This window comes from Notechis scutatus, chromosome 4, assembly GCF_049901735.1.
Source record: "Notechis scutatus isolate UNSWTSFEM ecotype Mainland chromosome 4, rNotScu1.2, whole genome shotgun sequence".
Taxonomy (NCBI): domain Eukaryota; kingdom Metazoa; phylum Chordata; class Lepidosauria; order Squamata; family Elapidae; genus Notechis; species Notechis scutatus.
The window spans coordinates 53,997,103-54,017,110 of record NC_142012.1 but is presented as its reverse complement, the minus strand read 5'-3'; the positions used below and the strand labels follow the sequence as shown (position 1 = coordinate 54,017,110).

General features: G+C 39.9%; 1 protein-coding gene across 6 annotated transcripts in view; it reads right to left on the bottom strand.

Moving 5' to 3' along the window:
• Positions 1–2,682: 2,682 nt before the first annotated feature.
• SMIM14 (small integral membrane protein 14) overlaps positions 2,683–20,008 on the bottom strand; it is a 34,428-nt gene continuing 17,102 nt past the window's right edge. For all 6 annotated transcript variants that reach the window (XM_087965825.1, XM_087965822.1, XM_087965824.1 and 3 more), the window contains 3 exons: positions 12,823–12,871; positions 7,489–7,637; positions 2,683–5,525 (listed from right to left, as the gene is read on the bottom strand). In XM_087965825.1, the coding sequence (XP_087821951.1) occupies positions 5,493–5,525; positions 7,489–7,637; positions 12,823–12,871 (231 nt within the window). In that variant the 3' untranslated portion in view covers positions 2,683–5,492. The remainder of the gene's footprint in view (positions 5,526–7,488; positions 7,638–12,822; positions 12,872–20,008) is intronic.

The window sequence follows — 20,008 nt, the reverse complement described above, 5'->3', positions numbered from 1 at the left end:
TGCTGCTTGAGATTTGACAATTAACGTGTTACAGCCCAGCAAGTTAGTTTGCCGATTAGATATTTAGAAATCGTAAAACCAGTAGCTAATTTTAAAGGAAATATGTGGCCCCCCAACATTGTAAGCTCTTTCTGATGAAGACTAGCCTTGGAAGTCAGAAAATTGTAGAACGCCCTAATACTCCTTTCTGACAATTCAGTTGTGCTGGTTTTAACTGGGAGCAAAAGTTTGTGGAAGAAAGTTTTAAGTTTGGGTTGGGTATTGGGAAAGGAAAATCTTGGCCATTTAAACTTATCAAGATGATGCCATTTTACTAGATTTTTCTAGAGGAATCTGGGGTTAAGTTACCCGATGGGTGAGAGGAGCAGCGTGTACGTTTCATGTAAATAAAATGAATAAAGAATCATCGATCCCAATTAATTAATGGGCTCCGTGAGCAAGAACCGAATGCAATTTTCGAGAGCCGGATATTAAAACTATCCGAAACCCAGCCATGTAGTAGTTACAAAGCAAAGATGGGAACGATATGGTATCAAGATACAAAATCTCCAAGTCACAGGGTTATGATGTAGTTTGTCCTGCGCAGTGCAAAAATCCATATCACAGATTGGCAATAGAGGAACTGTTTTATTTATTTAGTATTGTTATTCACTACTGTATGAAAAACGCTTTTGCAGAATGTTCAGTTGGGAGTTCTTTAGGAGAAAGACTCATGGCTGTCTGGGAAATTCTGGGAGTTGACGTTCACAAGTTTTGAAATTGCTCATATTGGATACCTTTGTACGAAGAGGCGCTCCTTCAGTTTATCCATGTACTTCTGAGACAGTTCAACGGTATATAAATGACATTTCTTCCTGTAGGAGAAATTTTCCAGACTTGCAAAGAGAGTATGGCTTAATAAGAAGCTGATGCAATATGCAAAGTTTCAGGTCTATAGAGCCTGTGTCTTGAGCACACTCTTGTATCTCCTGGCATGACAAAGTTCCAAATAGCGCAGTCTTGGAACATGCTAGAATTTCTACCATGTATATACTATTGAAACAGCGACGTCTATGCTGGCTTGGGCCTGTCGTGAGGATGGCTGATGGTCGGATTCCGAAAGACCTCCTAGATCCGTGATGGCGAACCTATGGCACGTAGAGCCATTTGTGCCATCATGCGAGCCGCAGGCAAACTTACCTCACTGTGCATATGCGCGCCTCACAGCTGATTTTTCTGCTACCGTAGTTTGAGGCATTTTTTGGCCTCCCAGAGGCTTGCAAAAAGCCTCTGCAAGGCTTTTCAGGGTGAATAGGCCTGTTTCGTCACTTCCTGTAATATCAGAAGTGATGAAACGGGCATATTATTCGGTCTGAAAAGCCTTGCAGAGGCTTTTTCCAAGCCTCTGGGAGGCCAAAAAAGGTCTCAAACCAGCCGAAAAATCAGGTGTGAGGCACAATGCAGGTAAGGGGGTGATAATTGCATGTGCATGCGCAGGGGGAGCGGGGAGCCCACACATTGCATTCTGGGTGCTGGCACATGACTGCACATGCATGCTAATGCGTGTGCAATTTTGGCACAGGAGCCTAAAAAGGTTAGCCACCACTGTCCTAGATGGAGAATTAGTGCAGGGGAAGTACCCTAGAAGGAGACCACAGCTGCAATATAAGGATATCTGCAAGAAGGACCTAAAGGCCTTGGGAATGGACATCAACAGCTGGGAAACCTTGACCTCTGATCAGTCTGGAGGCTAAAGATGCAGCATGGCCTTCAATTCGAAGAAGAGATACTCGTTTGGCAGGCTGAGGCCAAGAGGCAGTCCCAGCACCAGCAAAATCCAGAGGCTGGACAGGAGACAGACTGCATCTGTCCTCAGTGTGGAAGGGATTGCCCGTCTCAAATTGGCCCTTTTAGCCACACTAGATGCTGTTTTAGGACCTCTTTTCAGAGCATGATACCACAGTCTCTTAAGACTGAAGGATGCCAATAATCTGGGACAGTTCAACGATATGTAAATGACATTTCTCCCTGTAGGAAGGTGCAGGACACTTTTAATTAGAATTTCAGAATAAGAGGGAAACATAATGATTTAAAATGCAGTCTCGTATGTACATCCACTGAACACAATGTACCTATGCAACTGCTGACATTCAATTTAAAAACAGATAAATGTTGAAATCACTGTAAAAACCAAAAAGGGGCTCAGGAAAGGCCACATGTCAAGATAGCACGTTACTTTGGAGTAAAGCGTTAGCAAAGGAGACCAGTCTTCCCACATACCAGGAGTTGGAAACCTACGGCTCTGGAGCCACATGTGGCTATTTCATCCCTCTGGTGCAGCTCCCTATTGCGTCGGTGCCACAATTTTGAGAGGAGCTTCCGGTTTGGGGGGAAGCACGGCACGCCAGGAGGAGACTCTATGGCAAGGGGCAGGTTATCCTGTCGGCTCCACAATAGATAGGGCTTTCGGTTAGGACAGGTAGAGGAAAAAGGACGCTGCCCAAGGAAAAGGTCCCCCGTGGGGGAATCGGATTTCTGGTCAGTCCCAGAATTGAACTGGGGGGAAATGGGGGCTTCTGATTAGGACCTTTGTGGCGCCTGGTGATTTCTGTGGGAAACTGGTCCAAAAGACTCTTGAGTGTTTAAGGTTGTCGACCCCTTCCCCACACCGAAGCAAAGCAAAACGTCTTGAGAAATGCAAAATCCAGATTTTGAAAAGTTTTATTAGTGGTTCTATTTGTCGAGATATTTTTTTTAAAAAGTGCATAGAACAAGCCCTTTATTTCACAGCAAATCTTGTAGTAAAGGATTACAACATGGCACAGATCTTTGTGTTTGGCATAATTCAGACCATTTAAACCACTAAAATTCATCACAGTATTATCAATCTTTTTGCCTAGGAGAATGATTCTAAACTAAGGCAGAAAGAGCTGTTGCAGTTTATATGTGAATGCGAAATAGCGATTCTGACACCTAAACTTTAAACATTAAATGCTGTAGAAATTCACCAAGTAGAAAAACTATGTTTAAGATCTCCCAGGTTTTTTTTAAAAAAAAACTTTAATTGGTGTCAGAGGCTGGGGTTATATAAAAGCTGCAATGTCAGAAAAAGAATCTCCAAACCTTTTGAGCACGATATTTTCACAATTAAAATCCCTCCGCCTTTTTCCCCCTCCTCTTGAAGAGCTTGCTGGCAAGAATGGTTTCTAAATTCTGCTAATCCTACCATCATCCCATAAACCAGCTTTTCAAAGTCCTGAAAACAAGTCATCATAATCTTCCACATTATGTCTAGCTTGTTCATTTAAAGTAGGAAAAATAAAAGATGTCAATAATCCAATGTTCGAGCTATAGATTTAGCCTGTCATACAATAAACCTTTTTAACGCAAAGCAGATTATTTTGTGGTTCTGTTTCATGGTCTGATTTCATAAAATGGCACTGGTTTCCCACCGAGAGCTTTGTTTCAATTTCTCCCAGCTTTAGGAGGAGACGGGTGGGGGCATCAAACTGGCCTATAGTTGCTAATGAACAAGCTGTACATTAATTCACATTTTGCTTCTTCAGTTTTCTCTGTCCAAATGTTTACATCAATAGTCCTACAAATTATTCTTGAGAACGAAATAAAAACTAAATCATTGCCATTCAGCCCCAAGACTGATAACTGCTCCACATTTTTAGAGCTGGTCTGCCAACCTTAGAAAGGTGCATTTCACAAGGTTGGTAAAGATGAACAAACTTGCCTGAAAAGTAACAAAGAGACCATTAAAAAAAAAAAAAGAAATATAGAAAGGTTCTCGAACGCTATTTTATGCGGAATCATGAAATGCCCAAACACAGTGCTATAATCCTTAAAACAATTCCCAGAATTCTTTAATGTTATTCCATGGCAAAAGAATGGATCTCTGAAATCTTAAAAACAGCATTTGATGAATAAATGTTGGGACAGATACACTAAGTTGTTTCCACGTTGGTATTAATATGAAAGGTAGGTTCCTTCTTTGAAATAAATGGACCAAATCCAGTTATCAATGGATGGATATCTGTTGCCAAATTTGTTGAGATGTGTAAAAACTGAGAAATTGTCCTCAATCTTTGTACAAATATATAGCAGATTAATGAATTAGATTTAGTTACAAGGTTGGTTGAAATACATTTTCCATCCTTCAAATCCAGTAAGGATTGGATTTTAGACTCAGAGGAGGTTCAAAAGTAACTTGGACAGCAAATTCTACCTGCTACGCACGTATTCCAGGAATGTTGTTAATTTAATTTCAAGTGAACTTTCCTGGAATGGAATAATTCAATGTTTGATTTTAAAAATTGGTCTTAAGGTCTTAAGCACTAGCTTTTTAACTCCATAATTTACCATGCTGCAAGAGTGGATTGTCTTTTTACAACTAGAAAGCATGAAGTTATCTCTGTGGACTTCAACTACCTGTAGACTTATTCAACTCCCAGATTTCTGATAGTTGAAGTTTACGAGTTTTAAAGTTGCCAAGGTTGGACTTCTCTGGTTTTGATCATTTTTAGGAAAGGGATAATAACATCAACAGGTTGAGCTTCATAGAAGCTTAATATGCCAATTTTGCTTCTCAGGAAGACCGCTCAAAATTTGCAGTTTTGACAAATTCGGTGCTGTGGCCTCATGCTACAAAGGGTTTGGTTGTATCAGTGTTTCATCAGCATTTGAATAACGTGTAAAATGTGTTAATCCAATGCAATCTAGAAGTTACTTTTGACTGCAGAAGCTTTTAAACAATTGTAGTGAAGGAGGCCAGGCATTCTGCTGCGGTTCTTTCTTTTGACTTGCGGTTTGTTCTAAATAGAAATCACAAACTCAAGTCTGCAGGAAAATCATTGTGGGACTAGTTTTCAATGTAAACTTTAATTATTCAGGCTTTATTCATTAACTTATCTTCCTTCCTTCCTTCCTTCTTACTCTCTCCTCCCTCCCCCTAAATAAACTGTTTCATTGATAAAACTATAATTAGTTTAATCAGCTTTCTTAATCTGAATTCATCTAGATTGTTGACTGTCAGCTACGAATATGACATAATATTCAGCATATGCAAAAGGCACTAATTGGAGAAGGCTGTGGTATATGAACTTTTTGAAAAAGGACCCACTGGAAACTTTTGCAGATTTCCCCCCCCCCAAAATGGGTGTACGAAGATCACAGAGGAATTTACTGTAGTTTTTAATCTCTAAGCAGATAGGAAGAGAAAACCCACTAGTCTGAACAAGATCAACTGATTATCAATAGAGAGATTTAACTTTTTTTCTTTAAATATGTATGTAAATAATGTAGTGGGCATAAGTTCAACACCCATCAATGAAATGCTGTTACTTCCCACCACGTTAAGTTAATCCAATTAATTGTTGTTTAAGAAATAGAAAAAGGAAACGGATATTCTATGTACAGGACAGGACCCTACTGTACAATGATAAGGAATGCTGTGGTCTTTCTTTTGGTCACTGACGATTACACTTGATGAATTTGTCCAGGAAACTTCAGTCCACAGCTGGAGCTGGTGGTTCTTGTCCCTGTGTGTTGAGAATATATTGAATTAGAAGTTTCCGAATGTTGCAAAAGGGGTTGTCCACTTAAAAAAAATCCTCATACCTTTTATACATTTGTATTTCATGGAATAAAAGAAAATTACAGGTAGTCTTCAACTTACAACTACAAGTGAGTCACCCAGCAGGCTTTCATGGCTAAGGCAGGATTAGAACTCAGGGTCTCGAATGCATGGTTTAAGAATAGGTCTATTCATACATATGGGTGGCAAAGGGAGGAATATAAATCTAAAAGTAGAGAACTACTGAAAGACAAGGTGATAGATGATGTGCTGGCTGGAGTGGATATTTAGTTTAGAAATGAGAGCTGCCCCCTTAAGGGAATGCTTCATGGGAAATGTAGTTTATGTCACGGTCATATCTGTACTCCTGATTGGCCACTGGGTTAATCTCCCGTTGGGCTGGGGAAGTTTATGCAGGCCTGCATGGGGCAGGAGATTTCTTTTGCTCTTGCATGATGGGCTAAAGACCACCTTCTTTCACACTATTAAGAGGCACAAATTGAATGTTGGAAGAATCTCTGCATTAACTGTGAGCTATGATAAGAGGATCCCTAATGAACAATAAACTAATTTGCACGGAAGCCTTTTGTAGTGTTTAACTGCCAGCCCCGCTAGCAATCAGAAGCAGGGGCCAGAATAGGTGATGGTGAGAAATTGTGAACGTAAAACAAGCAATTGACAATCTTTGGAATAAATGCACCAGAAAGAGCAGGCTAGAAGAAACAAATGAAAATAGAGAAAAGGAAAAAAATTACTCTATGAAAAAAATAGATAAAATTATCTCCCAGTGAGTGACTAGAACAGGGGTGTCCAACCTTGGCAACTTTTAAGATCTGTGAACATCAACCCACAGAATTCCCCAGCCAACCATTCTACCTGGGGAATTCTGGGAGTTGAAGTCCACAAGTCTTAACATTTGTCAAAATTGGATATCTCTGGACTAGAAAGGCAACAAAACAGAACAGGATATGGAGGCTAACGGGAACAAAAGGAAAAGACTCTTATTCATGCCAAAGAAGTATGTGGACTTACACTAATGGGAGACGTATGAAAGAAAGTGCTTGCTAAAATGATGAAGCAAGGGCGATTGTGCAATGTGTGTGGAATGATTGCTGCCAAAAGGAGAGGAGACAGATTGTGTGGTGTGCACAGACAGAGAAAAAGCAGCAAAGAAGACAGTCCAAGGGAACAAGGGAAGCATTAAAAGGTAAACGAGGAAGAGGAAATGAAGAGCTATTTAGATTGGGGGGGGGGGGGAAATCATGGGAAATCAAAGTAGCTAACAAGGAGCTTTCAAGAGAATGAATGGAATGCTATTTAGAATCCTAGCCTAATCCAGTTACCTTCACTAGGTTATCACCAATAGGCTGAAAGGATTATTCACACCCCTTTCTTAAAAATCCTGGGTGGGTTCTTCACAAGCCCTGGGGACAAAATTCTCTAAGACAGATAGGATTTTAACTTGAATGATTCTGCTAAACAGCAATGCAATATTACGACATCCCTGAAAAGAAGTCTTACAGGTAGTCCTCAACTTATATCCACAATGCAGCCCAAAATTTTCCGTTGTGAGACATTTGTTCAAGTGAGTTTTGCCCCATTTGCCATTGTTCCTAAGTGAATCACTGCAGTTGATAAGTATGAACCCGTTGCCGAGCCTCTGAATTTTGATCACATATTCATGGGGATGCTGTTAAGGTTGTTAAGTGTGAACAACGGTCGTAAGTCCCTTTTCTCAGTGCCGTTGTAACTCTGAATGGTCACTAAACGAACTGTTGTGAGTAGAAGACTACCTGTATTGAACCAGTGTGGCATGACTTAATGCAGGATGAGCAGAATATGTACCCTTTTTCCTTGTATGGTACATTTACTTCTTGTCCTGTTATTACCCAACCAAAGAAAATAAATGCCTCAGGAAACAGACTCACGTTGTGCGGGCTCGACGGCTTTTCGGAAGTCATCGATCTCCGTAAGCTGATGGGTCTCATCAAGAACAAGACCAGGGCCACCACCAGCCAGCCCACCATAATCATGGTGACACTGATGTCATTCTCAGCGGATGGATTTGGTCCTGGCACTAGGAAAAGGACAACACCACCACAAAGGGAAGAGAGATAGCAGAATTAACTTCAGAAATGTCAACAAATGATCCGCCAGAAAACTCAGCTCCGGGTAGGGCAGAATTGTGAATCAGGGCAGAGGACTGACGTAGTGCCAGGCTCTTGTCTAGACTTCTTGCGGTGCTAGCAGGTGGACAGGAGCGGAACATCAGCAACTGGGTGACTTAACTCCTTGTCCTAAAAGAATTCATGCTCCCGCTGCTTAATAAATCAGGATTCTTTTTTAAAATTTAAATATATGTATATGTATATGTACATGTATATGTATATGTATGTATGTATGTATATATGTTTTCTTAAGTTTTCGCGGGTACTTACATGTATGGTATTCAGCTTTGTTCGGGTATTTTCCCACGTCATTGTAGCTGTGCTTTTAAAGTTGTAGCAACGTTTTGGCAGAATCTCATCTGCCATCATCAGGCTTCTGTATTGCGTTCGTCCATCACAGAAGCCTGATGATGGCAGATGAGATTCTGCCGAAACGTTGCTACAACTTTAAAGGCACAACTACAATGACGTGGGAAAATACCTGAACAAAGCTGAATACTACATACATACATACATACATACACACACACACACACACACACACACACACACACACACACACAAAAATTCATTCCATTTCAATCGTTCATCGACTAGGTACATATTTCAAATTACTTAACCAATTTTAATAATATTCTTCTTATTCAACTTAACAACATAACAATAATCACATTCCCATATAGTACAAATGAAATCCAATATACCTATTAAATTAATTCCTCTTATTACTAGATGAATACATCTAATCCCTTTTAATTTATTCTATTTTCCATCCATTGATAAAACAAATCTCATACTATATAATATTCAGATTCTTCTTTTTCTTTAATTTCTAGTGTCAATTCATTTCTGCACATTCAAATATTTTTTCAATTATTTTTCCCTCTATTGGTATCTTATAACTCTTCCATTTTGGGGCAAATAAAATTCTAGCCGCTGTTAAAACGTGTATAATTCAATAGGTCTTTTCTTTACTATAGCCTTCTGGTATCATTCCTAATAAAAATATTTCAGGCTTCAAATCTATGTATTGTTTAATCATTTTCTCCAATCATGTGGGTATTTTAGTCCAATACCTTTTAGCTTCTGTGCAAGTCCACCACATATGATAATATATTCCTGGTATTTGATGACATTTCCAACATTTAATTGATTTATTTTTAAACATTTTTGCTAATTTTGCTGGCACTAAATGCCATCTGTAAAACATCTTGTACAGATTCTCTTTATATGCTGCCGATATGGTCAATTTATAGTTCCTATCCCATAGTTTCTGCCACTTATCCAATTCTATAGCATATCCATGCTATCAAGAAACAATAAATCAGGATTCTGTGCCTACCAGGGATGACCAGGGAATAATCCCAATTGTTATCGGCCACAAGTCAATAGAAAAGCATATGCTGGATTACATATTCTGTTGGGTCTGATCGGAAGGCGAAGGAGGTTAGCGTGATTCCATTGTTTATTCTCTTATTTTGGAATCCCTCTGGCTTCTAGGTCTTGTGGACAAGACCTGAAAAAAAGATAGTCAATCTCTTTCGTTTACTTTTTCCCCTGGCTGAGTTAATCCCCTAGGATAGGGGTCTCTGTCCTTGGCCACTTTAAGACTTGTTATGCTGGCTGAAGAATTCTGGGAGTTGAAGTCCACTAGTCTTAAAGTGGCCAAGGACGGAGCCCCCCCCCCCCCAAGGGCAGAAGGATGAGGATCCAACCAGCATAACTGAGAACAAATAAATCCCGAGAGAAAGGAAACATTTCCTTGAATGCTGTTTCGTATATAGACTTAATCAGCTCCAAAACAAAAAAGGAATTTACTTCAGAATAAGTGTGATAAGATTTCACCATAAGTTAAAAAAAAAAAATAGCTGAGATAGATTAATTTTTCATACTAAGAAACAACGAAGTTGCAAAAGTCAGTGTTTGGTTTCTCCGACAGCCAACAACACAGAATGACACATACAAAAGCACACAAATTTGGACAGTAACCTTAGCAATGCATTTAATGTCATGACAGACATTACGTCCAACATTCCAGCTGGCCTTAATAACAGTCTGGCTCTATACAGCCTCCGGGCTGGGAAATTCTGGGCCCACCCATCTCAAATTTGCCAAGGTTGAGAAACATTGCTCCAAAGAATTGAAAGGGAACTGACATAACCATTTTGAGACTTCCATCTGTCATTAATTCAGGACTTCCCCTCTTTCTCTGCTATTAGTTATTCTCCTATTAAAGGAACAACCAAAAGACATTCATCCAACATGTTTTTGTCTTTTAATCTCACATAATCCTAAAAGCAGAAGTGAATTTTGCCAGCTCCCCATAGATCTTTTTTGTTCAAATGTCAAAAAAGTTCTATAGGTCCTTTGCACATCAAACATTCTTCCCAGTATACTCTTTTAACTGTGGATATTCCCGAGGGACATTACCGGAGTATATACAAACATAAATATAACATCTGACATGATAAACACAATATCTGACATGATAGTCTACATGGATTATTTTTCAACTTGATTTTTTTTTTGGGGGGCTGGATCAGTAGCTCTGACTTCATTCTTCATGCTGAAAGGAGCAGATAGGACCCCAACCCGTCTCTTGATAATTCTTATAGGTTAACTGCCAGGATCAATCTCACATGAATCTTTGTCACAATCCACACTCAGACTGAGATTAATCAGTATTTGGGTGTGAACCACAAGCAGCAGGCTGCTTTCCCCTTCACCTTGGTTGACTTGCAACTGAATATCAGTCAATCTTGAAGAACCTACAAACCCATCTGGCAAACTTTGCAGGGCCCTGTTTTCTCTTCTTTCCATACCTTCCCCCTGCTAGCTCCATCTTCCCCAACTACAGTTGTAAATTACAGTTGCAATCCCAATGTATCTGGAAGTGATTGGCTTGGAGAAAGCTGAGCTAGCTAGTGAACAGGACTTTTTATATTAATGTACCAACAAGATGACTTTTTCTTAATTCCAGCATCATGGTCAACCATTCATGGCATTTCAAATCAGCAGCCTCAAATTGTATTTTTATCCTGCGGATGAAATGCTTAATAGGATGTGATGTCCAAATAAAAGAAATTATTTAAGGTTATAATTTTTTTTATTATTTATCTTACCAGAAGTATCATAAACAGCTTAAAAACAGGGCAGCTTATTCTTAAATCTTCATAATAACTTTCCCCCTAGCTGATCAACTAATTTACTAAACTGATTAACATTGCAACTATGCTACCTCCCTAAAAATAAAACCTTTAATTTATTTAGATTGATGGTTTTAAAAACTAGCTGCTGGAAGAGACTGCCATATGTAGCACTAAAACGAATACTAATTTATAACAAGTGAGGATTTATCAATGTTCTTTGAAAAGAGATTGGACAAAGCAATGTTCTCTTCCACAGTCCACAAATGTCAGCCTTACTTTAATGTGCTGATACTGCTATATTATTAAAAAATATAGATAGTAATATAAAAGCATATGATAAGACTGCTTTGTCAGTTATTAGCCATAGAAATGGGCTGCTGAAAACTACCTCCTTAGAAATCAGCAAGACATTTGTATAAGCAATGCAGCAAAAACAAACAAAAATGAATACCAGAAATGATATATATACATATAAAAAACCCCGGGGTGCCAAAGTTTTAAGCATTCAAGGCTTCTTTCTTAATGCAAAAAGTCAACCGCAGGTCTCATAGCTATTTGCATACTCCAAACCAGGCATATCCTGCATGAGAGCTCTCTTAATGAAAAGACTATTTGTCAAAAGTATGAATGAGTCTTTCAGCTTTACCAAGCAAAGGTATTAGTTAGTGGCATGCTTCATTTGGGGGAGGGGAAAAAGTAAATAAGTCATAGCAAGAAATAACAGTATTTGAATAGCAGGGTATTTTTCTCCCAGCTCTTAAATATGCTGAACATCTTATGCAGAAATAGAAATGCATGTATGTGTCATCAAAATTAAGGGAATAATTATCATTACTGTTCATATGTCTGTAGTACATTATTCATATTTGTTATCTGTCTGAACTTACAGGAGGAGAGTGCATTAGCTTACAGAATTAAAATTCAGGTATCTGGGAGTAACTTTCCCAACTATCAAATTTTATTTAAAGGCCTAAGTTTTATATCACATGCATCTACACATCTGTTTTCTGTACCAGTCCTACTCTGGAATGTCTTCTCGCATTCTTTATACTTTTTGGTATGATAAGAGTTTCCACTTTTATTGGGAGGGGATGTTGGAACATAAACAATTCAGGAGTTGCTAACATATGGTATGCTTTTGTCACAATTGCTACTTGGGACAGTTTGAAAGCAAAAATTCATGAGGGGGGAGGGAGGGAATGTGAGAGAGAGAGAGACACACACACACACAGACAGACAGATCTGCATATGTTAATGTCTGTGGCAGACTAGGATGATTTTCAAACCTGACTCATTTATTTGTAATAGCAAAACAGACATACATTCTGACTTCAGCTGAACCACAAATCACTTACTTCCTCCCCAATTTTTAAACACCCATCAGGGAGCAAAGGAATTACAGAAGGATGAGTCAGAGGCAAACAAGAAGCAGACCATTTGGGCCTTAATGTATTACCTTAAGACAATCTACTTTATTATAACTAATCATCACAATTAGCACAATGTATAACCAAATTATCACTTAAATTAAAATTTTATTCTGGCAACCACTATAATATATCATCCCAGATTATAATTATGGCCACAACTGGCACAATCTCCAACTCCATAATTTATAATCATAAATCATAAATAATCATAATTGATTATTCTGGTTATAATAGCAACTGGTAAAGGCTGAGTTATCTTGGAAGCAAGCAAGAAACAAATCCAGTTTGAAATCTTTGCTTAATATAATGTAGAAAGGAATGTACTTTTTTCCAGTTCAGATTAATTAGAGCTAACACGATGCCTGTCTTAATAAGAACAGAGACAATAGGCAGTGTGCACAGATAAAATTTTGGCTTAGCTACACTGGCTTGTGTAATGTATTTCTTCCTCAATCATCATGTTTCGCATTGTAACCACCTATTCATATAACTATTCTTGCCTTCCAATTACTTACATTCCTGAAGACATTCTGTATCCGTGCAGTAGGACTGAGATTGCCGTAACTGAAATGAAAACAACAATACAAGTTTAATTACATTTCACCAGCTTGTTGGACAATTTCCAAACATTAAAATACACTGGAGAATTAAATGTCACTGATAAGAAATCCATGTCTGCTGTCCACCATGATAGTTTATAAAATGTTGGTGCATCTTATTCTGTAAGCTCCTGCGAACTCTGGTTGCTCACAGAAATGTAGATATTCTTCAGACTTTCTCTCAATTCATAGCAGAGCCAGTGACAACTTTCTGAGAAATATGACATTGGCCAATAAAGACAACATAAATTGCCCTCTGTAACTACCCTGTTTCCCCCAAAATACGACCTACCCTGAAAGAAAGTCCTAGCATGATTTTTGCACATGAGCCTAATATAAGCTCTATCCCCCCAAATAAGCCCTAATTAAGATTCCGCCCACTCCAGAATGGATCGGTAAAAATTAAGTTAGGGTGGGGATGTGGGGGTGGAGCTACCCTACATTTGGACAGTTGTAGCCAGGCTTCGCACACTCCAACACCTGCCTTGCCAGCCCATTTCTTCTACAGCCGGCAAGGCTGTCCTGAAGGCCTCTGTAGCTGATAACAAAACTCTGGATCGATCCAGAGCTCTGTTATTGGCTGCAGAGGCCTTCAAGAAAGCCTTGCCAGCCACAGAAGAAGAAGTTCCTGAAGGCCTCTGACAGTGAAAAAGAGGCCGGGGGCGATGCATGAATGTGAAGTTAGTCAGTGGATGACATCCCCCGAAAATAAGACCTGGTGCCTTTTTTGGTGGCAAAACAAATATAAGACAGGGTCTTATTTTTGGGAAAACACAGGATAAAAGTTTATTGCTACATATAATTGGAAACTTTAGAAAAACTGCAAATAATATCACTATATGTATTTCCTAAAAGTCCACACTGATTCCATTCTAGGGCAAAATAGGACCTACACATAGCATAACTGTTTCTTTTGTCCTGGCTTCCTAACCCAGCCCTGCTTTATTCAGTTTTCAGCCCTACAGCTGGTCCTCAACTGACAACCATTTGTTTAGCGGCCGAAGTAACAAAGGCACTGGAAAAGAGTAAATTGTGAGCATTTTTCACACTTATGACCATTGCACCATCCCCATGGTCACGTGATCGAAACTGGGACGCTTGGCAACTGACTTGTACTTATGACAGTTGCAGGGTCACATGACCGCCCTTTGCAACCTTCTGACAAGCAAAGTCAATGGGGAAGCCAGGCTGATTTTACAACCATGTTACTGATTTAACAACTGCAGTGATTCACTTAACAACCGTGGCAAGAAAGGTCGTAAAATGGGGACAAAACTCACTTTAACAATGGTCCAACTTAGTGACAGAAATTTTGGCTTCAACTGCAATCATAAATCTAAGGCTGCTTACACACTGAAGACTCACCTTAACACACCTGGTTTGCCTTTAAAAAAAAATCCAAATTGCTATAAATGTTTCCATACAACAGGTAGCCCTCAGAAGTTAAACATTTAAAAAAACACAATAATTATATCTCTGTGGTCTAAACCCTCTTTAAATAAACTGAATACAGCTGTAATAGGTATCCATGTTGCAGTATCTGGTTCCTGAATCGTGATGAAATATGCAAAACCTGAGTTTTAAACTGAATCAGATATTGCACTGATTTTGCAAAGCAATGGGAAAGCACCAGCTCTCTGGTCTTCCATCTTGCACTAACAGAGAGCCTTTCCAAAAAAATAAATAAATGCAGAGCACACAAATGAGTTCTCTATTGTTAAAAGAAAATAGAAACCAAGAAAACCCTGTATAGATGTGTTTATTATGTCCCTGATTTTTTATTGCTTCTAATGAGTCCATAAACAGATTTGTACCTTGCTCCATGTGTTTGTGTGTGCTTTGTTTTTAAACAAAAGAGGGTAATAGTAACATAAATTTAAGCTGATGGAAAGCCATGTGGCTGCATTAGCGAATTTTCTAGAGAGCTCCTTTCGTTTATTACATTCTAATTCTTAATGCCAACATCATGACCATCACGCTGTCAAGATTCCAGCAATCACCCTAATTAAATCATGATTCTCGAGTCAAACTTCAAAAAACTTCAAATCCCAATTGTGCTCTTGGGAATTGACAAGCTGAAATTAAATCTGATGTTGTTAAGTCTGGGTGAAACCAGGCTCAATAGCAGTAACTGTGAGAGGGATCTTGGAGACTTAGTGGACAACCAGCTAAATATGAGCCAGCAGTGTGCAGCAAAAAAGCAAATGCACTCCTAAGCTGCATTAACAGAGGGATACAATCGAGATCAAGTGAGGAACTAATACCACTCTATAAAGCCTTAGTAAGACCACACATAGAATACTGCATCCAGTTTTGGTCATTACACTATAAAAAAGATGTTGAGACTCTAGAAAGAGTGCAGAGAAGAGCAACCAGGAGGATTAAGGGACCGGAGACTAAAATATACGAAGAACGGTTACAGGAATTGGGCCTGGCTAGTCTAGTGAAGGACCAGGGGAGACATGAGAGCAGTCTTCCAATATTTGAGGGGCTGCCACAGAGAGGAGGAAGGGGGTCAAGCTATTTTTTACAGCATCTGTAGGCCAGACAGGGAACAATGGATGAAAACTGAAGGAGGAGAGATTTAACCTGGAAATAAGGAGAAACTTTTTGACAGTGAGAACAATCAACCAATGGAACAGAAGTTGCCCTTGGAAGTTGTGGGAGCATCATCACTTGACACTTTCAAGAAGAGATTGGACTGCCATCTGTCAGAAATGGTGTAGGGTCTCCTGTTTGGGCAGGGGGCTGGACTAGATGACCTACAAGTTCCCTTCCAACTCTGATTATCTGTCATCTGTTAAATCAAAATACTTGCTTTGTGTAGCGACCATATTAAGATGGGAGGTGGTGGGCCCCATCTTCTAAAAGAGTGGAACCATCCATTGGAAAACCCCATAGTAAACTTCGTGAAGAGACTTTAGTGTCAAAGATATCCTTTCCAGAGAAAACCTTGCCATATTTGGAATTTTATAGCTCAGAATCATTGTATATGCTTGCATTTTTATGCTTGGGAGCATAGTCAAGAATAGAATAGAATAGAATTCTTTATTGGCCAAGTGTGATTGGACACACAAGGAATTTGCCTTGGTGCATATGTTCTGTGTTACATAAAAGAAAAGATACATTCGTCAAGAATCATAAGGTCCAACACTTAATAAAGTCATAGGGTACAATAAGCAATCAAATTATACTAGGAAACAGTCTATATACATCATAAGGATACAAGCGACAAAGTTAGCCATAGAGTCACAAGTCGGAGGGGATGGGTGATAAGGAGTGATGAGAAGATTAACAGTAAAAGTAGATTTCCCAAGAACTCTGAAGTTTAGGAAAGGAAAGATTGAAAACAGATTATTATTATTATTGGGATAAGGATTTCTTTTTCTTTGAAGGACCATGCAATCCCTTGCTTCGGGATGGGGACTGATAGGAACTGAGCATTTACTGGTGGCGTTCGCAGCAGACAATCAACTCTTTGCATCCAGAGAGAGAAATATCTGTTGTTACCTAGGATCAAACTCACGGCCTCCTGATTGTGAGAAGAGAGCTCCCTCACCGTTGGGCTATCATGTCACTCCATCATTAAGGTAAGGAGCATCACTTTTAAACAATAGGTTGCAAAATTGAAATAACACATGGAGAAGCAAGATTTGAGCTCATGGGCTCCCCCTTCTGGACTCGGTCATCCTCAAAACAAATCCTCAACTTACAACAGTTCGTTTAGAATTTAGAATAGAATAGAGCGAGAAGGGGCCTTGGAGGTCTTCTAGTCCAGCCCCCTGCCCAAGCAGGAGAACCTATACAATCTCAGACATGTCTCTTCTTAAACCCCCCCTGTGAGCCACTTAACAACTGGGACAAGAAAGGTCATAAAATGGGACAAAAGTCACTTAACAAACATCTCACTTAATAACAGAAATTTTGGGCTCAATTGTGGCTGTATAGCAAATGTATAGTAAGTTACCCAAGAAACTGCCAGTGTGATGCTACTCTTGGGTAGGCATCTTGAATTTGGATGTGAAAATAGTTTGATCCAATAACCTTAGGAATGAACAAGGAACACATGCTAGTATTGTGTTGGAAAAACACATCAATGTGAGCTTCCCAGCAATTTTCATAGAAAAATACAGCGTTTTCCATTTTATCGACGTTACTTGAGTAACTGTGGATTAGCATAATGATTAAAAGTCTGCCTGTTGGTGACAAGACAGGAGAATTGCTGGGGAAGGGGGGGGGGATAAATACTGTTTCCCCGAAAATACGACCTATCCTGAAAGTAAGTCCTAGCTTGATTTTTACACATGCACCTAATATAAGCCCTCCCCTCCCCTCCCCAAAATAAGCCCTAATTAAGATCCCACCCCACTCAAGAGTGGACAGGAAAAAAATAAGCTAGGGTAGGGATGGGGAGGTGGAGCTGCCCTACTACTTACCTTTGGACAGTTGTAGCCAAACCTTGCACACCCTGACACCTGCCTTGCCAACCCATTTCTTTGGTAGCCTGTAAGGCTGGCAAGGCTTTCCTGAAAGCCTCTGTAGCTGATAACAATCCAGAGCTCTGTTATGGGCTGCAGAGGCCTTCAGGAAAGCCTTGCCAGCTGCAGAAGTAGTTCCTGAAGGCCTCTGCAGGGGGTGACGTGCACAAGTGAGGTTAGTGGATGACTTCCCCTGAAAATAAGACCTGGTGCCTTTTTAGTGGCAAAAAATAAAAGACAGGGTCTTATTTTCAGGGAAACATGGTACCAATAAAGGAGAATATTTGTAGCTCAAGGTTGAACCATGGGGTCCTTGCTTTGGTTGTTTTCTTGCAGATGTTTCATTACCTGACTAGATAACATCATCAATGCTATTTGAACATTAAATCATAAGCACTCTTGGTGGCTGTAGCGGTTCTCAGAACGTGTAATTCCTACGGTTGTACCAAATTCTGTTGTGTGGACTTTATTTTGCTATCCCAGAAATGCTAATATGATCAAAGACATTTTTTTTCTTTATTTTGTGTGACTTATGGAAGCCTATTTCTATCTTCTGGTATTATTTTTTCTTTCTGGATGTGAAAAGAGGGCTTAAAAATCGAGAAGACCCTCCACAAATAAACAAGTTACCCCAAAGGAAAAAATACATTCCTCATTTCTGCAAACACCAGATATGGAGATTACAACTCCTACATTTTCTTTAAATCATATCTGAGCAAAAAAACAACAACCCCAAACTAAAAAACTGTTATGAGACCAGGCCTCCTGGAAATGGTTGAAGAAGTTTACGGATGTTCCAGGTGTAGGAATGAGACAGTTAAAGCAAGAAAAGGAGAAGTCGCCTTAATCCCCGAAGCATAACGATTACAGCTTATGTGAAAAATCTCACTGCTTCATTTCTCTTTTCAAAAGGCTCATATATAAAATTACAGGAACTAGTAAGACCATTGTAGCAGAACGACTCAGCTGCAAAAGGCTGGAGGACTCATTTCTGCCCCTCCCCCCCAATAAAAATCTCTTCGCACCCAAGATCTGTTTCCTACTTTAGGAGGTAGTGGCTTGGCAGTTCCTTCCAGAGGTGCATTAACTGACATTTACCCTCAGCGTGTAAGAGGATGTCATACCTTTTGCTGCCTTTCTGGAGACTAAAATGGAACTGTTTCTATAATGCAACCTCCTAGCTAAGCAGTATATAGATATGATATCCTGTTTCCTTGAAAATACAACCTATCCTGAAAGTAAGTCCTAGCTTGATTTTTTCACGTGAGCCCAGTATAAGCCCTATCCCCAAAATAAGCCCTAATTAAGATCCCACCCACTCCAGAGTGGATGGTAAAAATGAAGCTAGAGTGGGGAATGGGGGTGGGGCTGCCATACTACTTACCTTTGGACAGGTGTAGCTAGGCCTCATACACCCTGACACTTGCTTTACCGGCCCATTTCTTTTGCAGCTGGCAAGGCTGGCAAGGCTTTCCTGGAGGCCTCTGGAGCCGATAACAAAACTCAGGATCGATCCAGAGCTCTGTTACTGGCTGCAGAGACCTTCAGGAAAGCCTTGCCAGCTGCAGAAGAAGTTCCTGAAGGCCTCTGACAGAGATAAGGAGCCTGGGGGTGACGCACGCAAGTGAGGTTAGTCAGTGGATGGCACCCCCTGAAAATAAGACCTGGTGCCTTTTTTGGTGGATATAGATATAGATATATAGATATAGATATATGAGACAGGGTCTTATTTTCAGGAAAACACGATATTTAAAACACTACTTTGGGAGAAAGGTCAATCTTATAAGACAGTGTCCCCCACTTTCTATTTTGGGGGCCCAACCTGATGCCCACGGTGGGGTGTGTGTGAGTGGCAGGCATACACACATGGGCACAGCTCCATTGGATAAGAAAAATTTGAGCTCATTGGCTCCTCCTCACAGACTCGGTTACCTTCCGGACAAATACATATTATAGAATAGAATAAGAGAGTTGGGAGGGACCTCAGAGGTCTTCTAGTTCAACCCTTGCTTAGGCAGGAAACCCTACCCCATTTCAGACAAATGGTTATCCAATCTCTTCTTAAAAACTTCCAGTGTTGGAGCATTTACAACTTCTGGTGGCCTCAACTTGCAACAGTTCATTTAGTGACTACTCAATGTCAAAATGGCACTGAAAAAAGCGACATGATCATTTTTTCCCCCACACTTACAACCGTTGATTCAGACTTTCCCGGAAACTGTCCCATATTTACGACGGAAGGATAGATGGCAGCCTTCCAGGGTTCGTGCGATCCCCTTTTTATGACCGTCCGACAATTGGAAAAATCAACTGGAAAGCCAGATTGGCTTAACCACTGCAGGAGTTGACTGAACAACTGTGGCAAGTTAGGACAATATTCTCTTCACTGTCTCGCTCATCAACAGAAACGTTGGGCTCAATTCTGGTCACAATGTCTAGCTTGAAAAACCTCCTTTGGCAGCTGTGGGAGGTAGAACATACAGGCATCTATAGAGAACTAGAGCAGGGTGGGTGGCTGTCTATTTGTCCATCTATCCTTCCGTTCCTCCATCCATGCAGGAAAGTGGGAGGAGTCTTCCAAGCACATCGCTATTTGCATTTGACTGCATGGGATGGAAAACCCA